Raw genomic sequence first — 15,645 nt, forward strand, 5'->3', positions numbered from 1 at the left:
CTTTTAAATGAAATAATCTAACAAATTAAAACACCACTTCCTTGAAGTAGGAAAGTGGATGCAATTGTGAAACTTGAATTTCAGATGCCACCTAGTGGATAATATTGATCTTGAGCGATAACTTTTATTTAACTGTTACATGACGGGAGGTAAAATTAACAATACAATACAAAGCTTGAATATAACTATTTTTCAACTCAGAATTGTCATACCAAATTAACACACACAGCACAATTTCAGTAGCTGACATGAAATGGGCAACCATGTTGTTTTAGTACTTGGTGTAAATAACCAACTGAATGCCATGAGTGGTAAACTGGAATAACACTAGTCATGTTAGATCTGCTAAAGGCCAAACCTTAAAGTTAGCTTAAATCACTGACTTAATTCCAAAGACAACAGTGCATGCTACTGAAAATTATTTAAATGGATTTCCTTTGAAGTTAGAAAGACTAACTACTTTTGCTTTTGATCCAGTATCAACTTGTTAATCTACAGGTTTAGTTTATTCATCTACTGTGTGTATAGCACAGCATCTACAATAGAATACTATACAAATCTATGCTCTCACAAGTAAGCGCTCAACATGAAACTGAACATAGTCGGACACTTTACTGAACAGATTGTACATCCATCAAATGTGACTCACTCATTACTGCCCACTGGTCTATTCATACATGGCATGTCCTATATCTTCTGAACAGTCATAAGTGCTGTGCTGATGAGCTTCACAGAAAGGCATGGGAGAGCGAGGGGACTGGGAGTGAGGATCTTGGCTGCGTAAAGGAAGGATGGTGTAAACGCACGTGTCAAACTCATTCCACGGAGGGCTGAACGTCTGCGGGTTTTCACTCCACCTTTTCTATTTAAGGGATGAATTAAGGTAACTAGTTAGTAAGGAACTCCCCTCACCTGGTTGTCTAGGTCTTAATTGAATTGAAAAACCTGCAGACACTCGGCCCTCCGTGGAAAGAGTTTGACACCTCTGGTGTAACAGTACTACACAACTGCGAGGAGAGGTCACAGTTGGACTGGAGGACACCTCCAGTTGTTGCCTTGGAGACGACCTTAGTAAGACCTCAGGTTAAGGGAAGGAGTTGCTGTCAACTGACGCGCCGAGCAGAGAGGCCAGAATGAACACTTTGCTACTGATCTAAGGACGGGACTAACTGATGAGAGCTGTGAGGCTCTGAGGACAGGCCAGTCGCAGAGCTGAGATCAGTGGAGCCAGAGGGAAAAATGGTAACGATGTGAGGCCCCACCCACTGAATGCTGGGAGCGATCTCAATTGCATAATCCTCGTGTCCTCTCCTCGTCTGCATCTCAAAACCCAGTGGAGCTGGTCAGAGGGACGGGACCTCTGGCTTTCTCATCCAATGGGTTTTGAGGAGGTGAGGCAAGAAGACATGAGAATTATGGAATTAAGATCTTCCCCTGGTGTGGCTTCAGTGTCTCCACATCAACCATTTTACAGAACTTAAGAGATCATGGTTATTGTTGAAAATTGTGATTACCTAATTATCTATAGTATGATAAATTACAGCACTATAGAGATGTAGGCTTTGTAGCCAGGAGCTTTTGCAGGCATCTAGACAAGGGCCCCGGTCTATACTGATTACAATGTTGACATCACAGCTCTAACAGAAACCACAGACCACCACTTTGGAGTGCAAGCTGTGCAAATGTGAGCTCTCATACTGTTATTTTGCACCCACCTGAAAAGCTACAGTACTTCGCCTGACTGCAAATACACATTTTATATACACTGCTCAAAAAAATAAAGGGAACACTTAAACAACACAATGCAACTCCAAGTCAATCACACTTCTGTGAAATCAAACTGTCCACTTAGGAAGCAACACTGATTGACAAATTTCACATGCTGTTGTGCAAATGGAATAGACAACAGGTGGAAATTATAGGCAATTAGCAAGACACCCTCAATAATGGAGTGGTTCTGCAGGTGGTGACCACAGACCACTTCTTAGTTCCTATGCTTCCTGGCTGATGTTTTGGTCAATTTTGAATCCTGGCGGTGCTTTCACTCTAGTGGTAGCATGAGACGGAGACTACAACCCACACAAGTGGCTCAGGTAGTGCAGCTCATCCAGGATGGGACATCAATGCGAGCTGTGGCAAGAAGGTTTGCTGTGTCTGGCAGCGTAGTGTCCAGAGCATCAGGAGACGTGGAGGAGGCCATAGGAAGGCAACAACCCAGCAGCAGGACCGCTACCTCCGCCTTTGTGCAAGGAGGAGCACTGCCAGAGCCCTGCAAAATGACCTCCAGCAGGCCACAAATGTGCATGTGTCTGCTCAAACGGTCAGAAACAGACTCCATGAGGGTGGTATGAGGGCCCGACGTCCACAGGTGGGGGTTGTGCTTACAGCCCAACACCGTGCAGGACGTTTGGCATTTGCCAGAGAACACCAAGATTGGCAAATTCGCCACTGGCGCCCTGTGCTCTTCACAGATGAAAGCAGGTTCACACTGAGCATGTGACAGACGTGACAGAGTCTGGAGACGCCGTGGAGAACGTTCTGCTGCCTGCAACATCCTCCAGCATGACCGGTTTGGTGGTGGGTCAGTCATGGTGTGGGGTGGCATTTCTTTGGGGGGCCGCACATCCCTCCATGTGCTCGCCAGAGGTAGCCTGACTGCCATTAGGTACCGAGATGAGATCCTCAGACCCCTTGTGAGACCATATGCTGGTGCAGTTGGCCCTGGGTTCCTCCTAATGCAAGACAATGCTAGACCTCATGTGGCTGGAGTGTGTCAGCAGTTCCTGCAAGAGGAAGGCATTGATGCTATGGACTGGGGTCCGTTCCCCAGACCTGAATCCAATTGAGCACATCTGGGACATCATGTCTCGCTCCATCCACCAACGCCACATTGCACCACAGACTGTCCAGGAGTTGTCGGATGCTTTAGTCCAGGTCTGGGAGGAGATCCCTCAGGAGACCATCCGCCACCTCATCAGGAGCATGCCCAGGCATTGTAGGGAGGTCATACAGGCACGTGGAGGCCACACACTGCTGAGCCTCATTTTGACTTGTTCTAAGGACATTACATCAAAGTTGGATCAGCCTGTATTGTGGTTTTCCACTTTAATTTTGAGTGTGACTCCAAATCCAGACCTCCATGGGTTGATACATTTGATTTCCATTGATAATTTTTGTGTGATATTGTCAGCACATTCAACTATGTAAAGAAACAAGTATTTAATAAGAATATTTCATTCATTCAGATCTAGGATGTGTTATTTTAGTGTTCCCTTTATTTTTTTGAGCAGTATATATATATAAATATTCACATCCTTACACAATACAGTATGCAGTACTGAATTTCTGATATATTCAATTACTGTACCTTTACCAGATATGAAGATTATTAAAAAACATGCATAATTGGGTCATTTAAAAAGCCTATTTGAAAAAGCCTACTGGCTGTAGGATATATATATATATATATTATCATTATATGCAATATAAATGTGAAGTTCCTGAAAAATACAGTAATTGATCATATGGGCTCCAAACTTGCTGTAGAAGATAACATTGGTTGCCACCTCTCACATACAGTATAGATCAATCAATAACATTCATAATGACTAGAACATTCTTGAATTCATAAGGTGTTACATTCAAAGTTGTCCTCTGAACAGTTGGCCTCACAGTAATGTGCCAGTTAGAGGTGTCAATGTGAGCATGTTGATATTGCTTGGAGTGTCAGCCCTGCGCTGATGAGCTTCTCTCATCATAACCTGCCTCCTCTGATCTAGCCTATCCCTCCATTTCTCTCCATCCATCCTCTCTCATCCCTTCATCTATTCTCTCTATCTCCTCTCTGATTCCTGCATCCCACCCTCTCTCATCCCTTCATCTCCTACCTCTATCTGAACTTCTCTCCTCCCTCCATCCCACCCTCTCTGATCCCTCTAATGCACTCCCTCTCCTCCCTCCATCCCATCCTCATTATTGTCTGTTGTCGAGAGGAGTGCCTCTTCTTTCCCTCTGTGTATTTGTGGGGCTGCAGGCGCGGCATAGCGCGCCGGCTTCTCCCTATTGGACACCTAGCTAGCGCATCTTGTAGTCGTGGGAGATGGCTGCCTCGCATATCTGTCCTTTGAAATCCAGCTCAAAGGTGAAGTCCAAGTCACGCTGTGTGAGAGAGAGAGAGAGAGAGAGAGAGAGAGAGAGAGGTAATTCACCAGGGGAATAAAAGAGAGAGAAATCTAAGTGAGTGTTCAATCAGGAGTGGGGCACTGACGCTGTTGCTATCCTCATCTGCTGTTTGGTCTGGGAGTGATTAGTGCTCTCTCTCCTTTGACCTCTATCAAAAAGATGATGATTGAAGTTCAAACAAGCAGTCTATTGTGGAGAGGTAGTAGTGGAATTGGGTTTCTTTCTAGCCATATAATGTTGGTTTAAATGCCTCGCCTGCCTGAAATGACTTGATTTGACCTCATGACTTTATTTTGTTAGACAAGTACAAATGTATGTATGACCTCTACCTGTGTCTGTAGTTATCATACAGTAGGTAGGGGCCAGGGGCCTCATTTATCAAAGGTGCGTGTGCACAAAATAAACTCAACCTTGCATGCGCCAGTCTTCCCACAAAGTTTGGTATTTATACATTTTGAACTTGATGGGAAAAGTGTGCCTCTCCACGCACAGCTCAGACCATGCGTACACAACTTCTAATGGTTGGACAACTGTATTGGGGGGAATTGTGTTTTACGCACACTGCTAGGCTAATAAAAACATTCAAACGTAATGATGCATTTGCCGTTGGTAAGGAGATCACACAGCAGCATGTAGGTAGCCTTATGTTTCTTCATATTTTATTAAATAGGCCTAAATCATAATCACATTGCAGGACATCTCCTTTTCTGACATGACTTGTTTATTCTCGCTACACAACACATATTAGGCTACCATTCATCCTTCACTCATTCAACAGCCAAGCATGCTTGAAAGTCAATAGACTGGTACCCTATTTAAACTATTTGACAGTATGGGTAGGCTACAGTATTGGTGTGCGATAGGAGCGTGAAATCATAGCCTATTTCATCTCAAAGCCTATGCCATGGCAGGAGAAATACAATAATCTATTGATCAACAAGTTATTGAAGAACAATTTTTATTTTGCATAGAAGTGTGGGCTGTAGCATTTACTTTACAATCGTTCGAATAGACAATCAGAATGTGCTGCCAGTGTTTGGCACTTGCTATTGGGAGCATGCATTTTTCGTTTGACTAAGTCACTGCAAAATATTAAAATGTTCTATTTATACCTCTACCGAAATGTCATCAAATTTGCCGTTGTGTTTCTTTTAGAAACGGTCATGGCCCAGTTCCAACATTTCTAAATCATACAGTAAATGATGACGTTTCTGCTACCATAAAAGGTAAATAGAGGGCAATTTCTAGGTCGGGGATGTAATGCTCATATATGCCAGAATTATGAATGAAATGTATGCACGGTTGATAAATGAGGCCCCAGGACTCTGGTCCCTAGATGGGGCGGTTTCCCGAACACTATTAACACTATTCCTGCACTACAAAGCATTTTCAATGCAGATTCTCCATTGAATCTTGTTTTTTAGTCCAAGACTGGAAACCGCCCCTACAAGTGTCTCAAATTGAATGACTTTTTACTGGTCATAGATTCCAGAACACTCACTATGTTCTTCTCGTTGGGCTTCATGTTAATACTGCCAATGATCTCCTCGCCCCTCTTTACGGTCAGGTAGTCCTCCAGGTAGAAGACTGTCTGTTTCCAGTGTGTGAACGGAGCATCAGGGGCTGTAGGAAGACAGGCATGGAGTTAGGGCCAAATCTGAACTTCAGATCCATATGTTTAATTCATATTTTCACATAAATAATGCATTATTGTCAATGGGAGATTTGTTCAGAAACTCAAGTGAAGTGCGCAGTTAATTTGGCTCTTAGAGTGGACATGACCCCTGGCCCTTAAAACCAAAACAATCATTAGCCAAAGTTTTGCCCCCCAACAAAAACTAACAAATGTAACTTTTCACCTTTGACATTGGACCTCTGATGCACTTATTAGTCACGAAGACACAACTTTTGTAACATAAAAAAAAAAAAACTGTCTAATCTCTTGGTTCTGAAAAAATGTTACCTATGGTTCTGACTGTGAATATACGTGATTCACTATATGATCATCATGCTATTTACAAGCGTAGATACAGCACTGAGGATCAGTCATGCTATAATTCTGGTTCAAATCAGGATATCAGAGCAGACAAAGGATATCAAGGATCTGGAAAGATTCTGTATGGAGGAATGGTCTAAGATCCCTCCCAATGTGTTCTCCTCATAAAACATTTTAGAAAATGTCTCAGTGGTGTTATCCTCGCAAGGTGAGGTATTGGAATGCATTGAAAACAGGGGTGCCAATCATTTTGACCCCTATCTTTTTGAGAAAATAAAATATGACTTGTTAAACAAAATCTCTTTCTCTGATCAATTGTATTCTAAAATAATATAATAATAAAAAATGTTGGAGCCTACAATATAGCTAAGTATTTGTAATATTTTTTTGCTCAACTTTATCAACGGTGCCAATCATTTTGAACCTGACTGGACATGTGTGTTTGTATGGGTCTATAAACGATATGCGCACATACGTGTGTTTGTATTTGTGTGTCTCAGCTTCACTCCAGCTGCATACTGCTGATAGCCAATACCCCCGCCCAAAACAACGTGCGCCCACCTGTGCCTGCGCTGTTAAAGGCTCAAAGGTCAATACAACTTTAATCGAATTTCAGCCGGCTGTCCTGGGATAACTTTGTACCTCAGACTTTAAAGGCATGCCGTTTGAGGGCTCATGGATAAATTGAGTTGCTGATCATGCTGCATAAACACACAGATTATGAAAGCTGTACTCAGTGGGAACCTGAACGGAATAGATAAGGCTGCGTTTGTTATGATGGATCAATGGGTGATATTTTACAGCAGCATAAAGCATATGTCCGAGTTTCTCTGTGTGCTCTTTTTCCATGTGCTGTATATATTACCATTAGTGTATTACCATAAGTATTTATACAGTATATTCCTACTACCAGTCACTTTTCATCCATGTTTACATGTATAGTATATCCTACTACCAGTCACTTTTTATCCATGTTTACATGTATAGTATATCCTACTACCAGTCACTTTTTATCCATGTTTACATGTATAGTATATCCTACTACCAGTCACGTTTTATGTACAGTATAAACCCACCTCAACCACTCCAGTACCCCTGTACATTGAATAAGATACCTGTATATATTTGCATTCTCGTGTTTCTTCAATATATATCGTACTTCTTGTGTTGTTCTACTATCTATATAATCACTGCAATGTTGGGAAAGATCTCTCAAGTAAGAATTTTACTGTACTGTTTTACACCTGCTGTATCCTGTGCACGTGGCGAATAAACTTGACACTAGAAATACCTGTCCTTCAGGAGAATATAGGAAATCAATGGCCATAGAGGACTTAGGCCTCCATGTGCGCATTTAGATGTGTATCAGAGGTTGAGTGAGGCTAGCCAGGTTTAGCATTGGCTCAGGGGATTTGGTTTGATGGACAGGCTCAAATCAATATAAGAAGAGCTGGAAGAGCTGTATATGATTGGAGGTCAAAAGTAAGTGTCCACTTTTAAGAGTAACAACACATGGTCATCTAGCCACTGCCTCTGCATAATGCAAGCCACAGAAAATCACAGTTTAAAGTCTTCTATTTGCATCACAAACTCTGATGAAGGCGAACTACTGTAGACATTATGCATATAATCACAGAGGAGTGATTATGTCATACCACCACTAGAGGTTGCTCACTGACAAACCCAAACACGATTCTTGCCGAATGAACTCAGCTCATCACACAACTTCTCTGGATCATGCAAATCAACTGGGGACTCAAAGGTCTTCTAATTTCCAGTGGTATCAGTGTTTGCTGTTGTACTCCAGGCCTTTCTGACTCATCAAAGAGCTCATTAAAGGAGGGTCTTTGTCTGTGAATACAGATCGGGATGGAACCCACAGGGAGGATGGCAGGATGGTGGGCAGGGAGCAACAGGACTCTCCTAGCCTGTAATCTGCTGCTGCTGCTGCTGCTGCTGCCAATTAAAAGGATGAAACCCTGGGTCTGTCAGGAGCTGGTCTGATAACGACACAGTGAACTGGAGAGATGCTAGTACTACAGTACAAAGAGTGCTAATGAATCAAAACAAATCAAACTTTATTTGTCACGTGCGCCGAATACAACAGGTCTAGTAGACCTTACTGTGAAATGCTTACTTACAAGCCCTTAACCAACAGTGCAGTTCAAGAAAGAGTTGAGAAACTATTTACCAATATATACTATAGTAAAAACTACAGCATTATTCACACAAAAAAACACTGTAAATACTACTGTAAAAACACTGTAAATACATTACTGTAAATACTACAGTAATGTCCGCAAAAACACAACAGTCCGCAAAAACACTACAGTTTAACTATTGTAAATACTTCAGTATTTAATTTGCATATACAGTACCCTGCCCATTGCCCTTCCCCATATCTCAATTTGTGCCACCCATAAGTGAGAAACATACATGCCAAGTATAGATCATATTGTGTTCCATACAGGTTATAGAAAATAGTGGAGTGCTGAACTATCCATTCAGACCCCAGAATTACCTACCTACAAGTTGTGAACAATTTGTATTTTAGTATTTCTCCAGTACATTTCCTCAAGGAGAAAGACTCCACTTCTATGTCAAAGATAATTAAACAAAAACTCTACAGTAAATACTACAGTATACTATAATCCACAACAACACTACATTAATTACTATAGTATTTACTACAGTTCTTTTACTATAGTATTTCTACTATAGTTAACTGTAAAAAAACTCTCTTCGGAAGTTCAGTGAGGATCTCTGAATGATCCAATGTTGACCTAAATGACGAATGATGATAAATACAATCCACCTGTGTGTAATCAAGTCTCAAGCGCAGAGAGCATCATGAAGAACAAGGAACACACCAGGCAGGTCCGAGATACTGTTGTGAAGAAGTTTAAAGCCGGATTTGGATACAAAAATATTTCCCAAGCTTTAAACATCCCAAGGAGCACTGTGCAAGCGATAATATTGAAATGGAAAGAGTATCAGACCACTGCAAATCTACCAAGACCTGGTCGTCCCTCTAAACTTTCAGCTCATACACGGAGAAGACTGATCAGAGATGCCACCTGGGAGACACACCAAACATGTGGAAGAAGGTGCTCTGGTCAGATGAAACCAAAATGGAACTTTTTGGCAACAATGCAAAACGTTATGTTTGGCGTAAAAGCAACACAGCTCATCACCCTGAACACACCATCCCCACTGTCAAACATGGTGGTGGCAGCATCATGGTTTGGGCCTGCTTTTCTTCAGCAGGGACAGGGAAGATGGTTAAAATTGATGGGAAGATGGATGGAGCCAAATACAGGACCATTCTGGAAGAAAACCTGATGGAGTCTGCAAAAGACCTGAGACTGGGACGGAGATTTGTCTTCCAACAAGACAATGATCCAAAACATAAAGCAAAATCTACAATGAAATGGTTCAAAAATAAACATATCCAGGTGTTAGAATGGCCAAGTCAAAGTCCAGACCTGAATCCAATCGAAGATTCTGTGGAAAGAACTGAAAACGGCTGTTCACCAATGCTCTCCATCCAACCTCACTGAGCTCGAGCTGTTTTGCAAGGAGGAATGGGAAAAAATTCAGTCTCTCGATGTGCAAAACTGATAGAGACATACCCCAAGCGACTTACAGCTGTAATCGCAGCAAAAGGTGGCGCTACAAAGTATTAACTTAAGGGGGCAGTTTTATATCTTTATGTTTGACGCCTGAAATGTGGCAAAAGGTCGCAAAGTTCAAGGGGGCCGAATACTTTCGCAAGGCACTGTATTATATAAGCCTGTGTGTGAGAGAGAGAGAGAGAGAGAGAGAGAGAGAGAGAGAGAGAGAGAGAGAGAGAGAGAGAGAGAGAGAGAGAGAGAGAGAGAGAGAGAGAGAGAGAGAGAGAGAGAGAGAGAGAGAGAGAGAGAGAGAGAGAGAGAAGAGAAGAGAAGAGAAAGAAAGAAAGAAAGAAAGAAAGAGAGAGAGAGAGAGAGAGAGAGAGAAAGAGAACAAGACTGAGAAGAGAAAGAGAGTTGAGGACGTACCGGTGGAGAAGCCAGTTTTCTTGTGACACTTGGTGAACTCAATGTTGAAGTAGGTGACCAGGGCATGGATGTAGTCCGAGTGAGTGAGTGAGTGAGTGGTGAGTGAGTGGTGAGTGGTGAGTGAGTGAGTGAGTGAGTGAGTGAGTGAGTGAGTGAGAGAGAACAAGACTGAGAAGAGAAAGAGAGTTGAGGACGTACCGGTGGAGAAGCCAGTTTTCTTGTGACACTTGGTGAACTCAATGTTGAAGTAGGTGACCAGGGCATGGATGTAGTCGTTCCTCTGGATCTGAAGGCAGAATGCTGAAGTGAAGGACAAGTCCTCAGTCTTCACTGTGTAGATGTCCACCTCCTGTTGAAGAGAGAGAATAACCACACTGCTCTGTTACATCTACATCTAGCATTTTTAATGCTAATCACATACAGAATCCATAGTGATTGGGGTTCTATTCACACCATTCACTGCCAGCACAGTGGTTTCTCCATTGTACATGTACATGTACAGATGTAGGATTATATTTTTATCACTCTTTTGTTGCTGAGACTTTTGTGACTTACATAAATTCACTGAAAACCTGTACTAAACACACAGTTATATTAACAGTCTTCCACTTTTCATGTACCCTCATTTGGACCAGCTAATAGCCTAACCACTGATCAAGCAAAATTATGTTGCTGCAGGATTTGTTTTGCTGCGAAAATACAGGTCAAATTAAGATTCTACATCTGTAGGCCTAACACTTCCTCTGTGGGTGGCCATTAAGCAGTGTGCCATGGGAGGCTGGTCAAGTCTTACAGTAAGTATTGTAAGGAGATGAGAGGTGTGAGTGTGTCCAGGTGCAGGTCTTATATGCGTGTCATATGATCTATGTGGCGGTGCCTCTGAGCACTGTGTCCTGTATTATCCCCGAGTCCCTTATTCTCTCTGTCAAGGATGAAGCCTCTGCTTTCTGCTACTCTGCTCCAACCTCTCCCTTTGGGTTCAAGGTTCACGCAGCTGAAACCAAACCCCAGTACCCCCTCCCCCCAGAGGGACCAGCCAAGGAAACCCCACTATAGGGGGGAGAACGAGGAGAAGATGGGGTCATTTGGCTGGAGAACCAAGGCAGTAACTATTGTCAGGGTACTGTTGTACTGGTGTCCTGCTCCTTTATAGACCTACCCTGGTTCATATCCCACATTTTAACAGGGTATCTGATGCCTCGTGATTCTGCAGTGGGAGAGAGGAGAGCATATGGTAGTGGAACACAGCTCTCTGTTCTGGTGAGACCCACATAGTTGCAGTGGAAAAATAACTTTTATGGATTGCGCGATCAGCAGTAAACAAACAAACAAACAACAAAAGTGCGCAATACAAAGTCAAGATCCCCTGCTATTTTTCGCCAACAAATCCCAGCTTCCATAAGAGTAAAAACGGTTTATTTTGGTCATGCATCACAAATTCCTGAAAGTCATATTTTTATAGTGCAGGACAACAATTCAATTCAGCTCTTTCTATCTCACTCACAGTAAAGGTAAAGTTCTGAACATGAGGTACTCATTTCATCTTTTTAACAGCCTAAGCTCCTTTTTGCACACTGTCTGTGTACAAGATTAATGACACGATTCATCCTGTAATCCATTTAGAAGACATGCAACAGCTTGTGAGTGGGTTGTTCTTTTCAAAGGGGTTTCATTTTACAGGCGCGAAGGACAAATAAGGCACCAGTGTCAAAGTGTTGAATATAAAACACTGACTGTTTCAAATATTATTTCCCTGCTTCCTCTTATTACAGTCGAATGGCTTTAGAACAATAGAAACACATTTTAGTTGTGTAACATCTGAACTGAGAAAAGGGCAGAACAATCCAATCAATAAATGAGATAAGAAGGGCACCTCGGACAAACTACACAATTAGCGGTCTAGACATGGGAATAGATGCATAGCATCATGCATGGAACAATCCCTGTACCTAGTAGTGAAGGATGGCCAGCATGTGAAGGATCACGTTACGGTAACATATTGTCTAGTTACAGCTGAGGTCATACAACTCTGAATTGTGATTGGTATGTGGATTGTTTACTGTCCCTTTAACCCAGTGATCACCAACCGTTCGATCGCGATCTCCATGGCTTTCCTAGTCAGTCAATCACCAAACAAAAAAACATTTTTTATTTGATTTGTACTTGATTCAGCTGCCCTGCGAGCCAGGTACTCGAAGTGTTCCCATTTTCAACCATTTCATGTCTGAAGGTACAAAGTCCGCCTACCCGGCGGGCCCGGAGAGCAAATCAAGTGCAAATAGTCTACGGCTGACCAATGAGATCAAATCACTTTGTCTGCAGCTTCCACGAGCCCACAGGAAAGTTGATAGTCGACTCTAAACGTGTGAGATTTGATTTCGAAACTTTAAAAACCATAACTAGAGAGAGACTGTCAACGAGTACAGCAATATCTGCTGTTTTTATGATTGACTTCATGTTTAAGATTGTATTCAACACTGTCACTTTATTCAACACTTTAATAAGATATAAAATGCGCTCCCCATCCACTCGCGTTACAAAGTGTATCGATAGACTTGCGTTGTTATTAGCGACATGTGTCTTTCCAATATCGAGGAGGATTTCACGGTCCCTGGTCATACGAGTAACAACATGAATTTGTGCATGAGTCAGAAATAAAGTGTTCCTCGAACTTCGCCATCAGATGGAAGACGGTGTCCCTTTTGTGGTCAGAGGAGGGATGAAGAGCTGAGGGACGGTGAGAGGCAGCCTATCAGCTGCTCTCTTTCAATTTCAATTTAAGGGGCTTCTCACTGTCACACACTCCATCTCCCTCCCACTTTCCATCCGCTGAGACTGACCATCACATATAGGCACCATCAGTCACCAGTAAAATAAAAAAAATATGCCAATGATTTCAATTTATGCCTCACAAGAAGTAATACAACAAATTATCTATTACCAGTACATCACGTATTGTAATATACTTTTAAAATGGTGTGAGGTTAATAACATTGGCAGGGCAATTCAAGTGTAGCCAATATATATTTATAATGTATTCAGCCTATAGCCTACTGCACAAACCTCATTGATACAGAATGTTTTTTAATAGGTTAATGTTGAATGAGCATATGTTTTTAAAGTCATGTTTTTTTATTTATTCTGAGGGGTAGATCTCGGCTGGTGGCCCATTATAAAAATAACAGTAACACTGGTTATGTAAATCCCACTCTGCATGAGCCCAGAGACAACGCTGAGTCAGTGCTTTCTGATTAAACTGTAGGCATTAACACTGCGGGGCCTCAACAAATCCTACCCACATATACAAATCAAATCACATTTTATTTGTCGGGTACACAATTTTGTAGACGTTATCGCAGGTGCAATGAAATGCTTATGTTGCGAGCTCCAACAGTGCAGTAATATCTAACAATACACACAAATACAAAAATATCAGAACGAACCATGTCAGTCCAGAATATAAATACAATTCCAGTCAAATGTTTGAACACACCTACTCATTCAAGGGGGTTTTATTTGTACTATTTTCTACATTGTAGAATAATAGTGAGGACATCAAAACTATGAAAAAACACATATGGAATCGTGTAGTAACCAAAAAAGTGTTCAACAAAGCCAAATTATTTTATATTTGAGATTCTTTAAGTAGCCACCACTTTTGCCTTGATGACAGCTTTGCACACTCCTGGCATTCTCTCAACCTGCTTCATTAGGTAGTCACCTGGAATGCATTTCATTTTTTTTAACAAGCTTTTATTTAACCTTTATTTAACCAGGTAGGCTAGTCGAGAAGTTCTCATTTGCAACTGCGACCTGGCCAAGATAAAGCATAGCAATTCTACACATACAACAACACAGAGTTACACATGGAATAAACAAAACATAGTCAATAATACAGTAGAACAAAAGAAAACAAAAAGTCTATATACAGTGAGTGTAAATGAGGTAAGATAAGGGAGTTAAGGCAATAAATAGGTCATGGTGGCGAAGTAATTATAATATAGCAATTTAAACACTGGAATGGTAGATGTGCAGATGTGCAGATTAACAGGTGTGTCTTGTTAAAAGTTAATTTGTGGAATTTCTTTCCTTCATAATGCGTTTCAGCCAATCTGGTGTGTTGTGACAATGTAGGGTTGGTATGCAGAAGATAGCCCTATTTGGTAAATGACTAAGTCCATATTATGACAAGAACAGCTCAAATAAGCGACAGTGCATCATTACTTTAAGACATAAAGGTCAGTCAATCTTTCTTCAAGTGCAGTCACAAAAAACAGCTCAAATAAGTAAAGAGAAATGTTACTTTAAGACGTGAAGGTCAGTCAATCCAGAACATTTAAAAAACTTGAACGTTTTTTCAAATGCAGTCGCAAAAATCATCAAGAGCTATGGTGAAACTGGCTCTCATGAGGACCCCACAGGAAAGGAAGACCCAGAGTTACTTCTGCTGCAGAGGATAAGTTCATTAGAGTTAACTGCACCTCAGATTGCAGCCCAAATAAATGCTTCACAGAGTTCAAGTAATAGACACAGCACAACATCAACTGTTCAGAGGAGACTACGTGAATCAGGCCTTCATGGTTGAATTGCTGCAAATAAACCACTACTAAAGGACACCAATAAGAAGAAGAGACTTGCTTGGGCCAAAACATACAAGCAATGGACATTAGACTGTTGGAAATCTGTTCTTTGGTCTAATGAGACCAAATTGGAGATTTTTAGTTCCAACCGCCGTGTCTTCCATCCGTTCATCTGCAGAGCATGTGTGGTTCCCAAAAGGAAGCATGGAGGAAGAGACGTGATGGTGTGTGGGTGCTTTGCTGGTGACACTGTTTGTGATTTATTTAGAATTCAAGCCACACTTTACCAGCATGGCTACTGCAGCGGTACGCCATCCCATCTGATTTGCGCTTAGTAGGACTATCATTTGTTTTTCAACAGGACAATGACCCAACACACAACTCGAGGCTGTGTAAGGGCTATTTGTCCAGAAAAGAGAGAGATGGAGTGCTGCATCAGATGACCTGGCCTCCACAATCACTTGAGATAGTTTGAGATGAGTTGGACCGCAGAGCGAAGGAAAAGCAGCCAACAAGTGCTCAGCATATGTGGGAACTCCTTCAAGACTGTTGGAAAAGCATTCCTCATGAAGCTGGTTGAGAGAATGCCAAGAATGTGCAAAGCTGTCATCAAGGCAAATGGTAGCTTCTTTGAAGAATCTCAAATCTCAAATATATTTTGATTAGTAAAACACTTTTTTGCTTACTACATGATTTTTTTTATGTGTTATTTCATAGTTTTGATGTCTTCACTATTATTATACAATGTAGAATATATTAAAAATAAAGAAAAACCTTTAAATGAGTACAGTTGACTTCGGAAGTTTACATACACTTAGGTTGGAGTCATTAAAACTCGTTTTTCAAC

General features: G+C 41.6%; 1 protein-coding gene across 1 annotated transcript in view; it reads right to left on the reverse strand.

Moving 5' to 3' along the window:
* Window positions 1–99: 99 nt before the first annotated feature.
* The window catches only part of LOC118400743 (protein arginine N-methyltransferase 8-B), a 41,798-nt gene continuing 26,252 nt past the window's right edge, over window positions 100–15,645 (reverse strand). The window contains exons 8-10 of the mRNA XM_035797747.2: window positions 10,417–10,567; window positions 5,684–5,805; window positions 100–4,158 (exon numbers count right to left, since the gene is read on the reverse strand). Of these exons, the coding sequence (XP_035653640.2) occupies window positions 4,075–4,158; window positions 5,684–5,805; window positions 10,417–10,567 (357 nt within the window). The 3' untranslated portion in view covers window positions 100–4,074. The remainder of the gene's footprint in view (window positions 4,159–5,683; window positions 5,806–10,416; window positions 10,568–15,645) is intronic.

This window comes from Oncorhynchus keta, chromosome 22 (genome assembly GCF_023373465.1).
Source record: "Oncorhynchus keta strain PuntledgeMale-10-30-2019 chromosome 22, Oket_V2, whole genome shotgun sequence".
Taxonomy (NCBI): domain Eukaryota; kingdom Metazoa; phylum Chordata; class Actinopteri; order Salmoniformes; family Salmonidae; genus Oncorhynchus; species Oncorhynchus keta.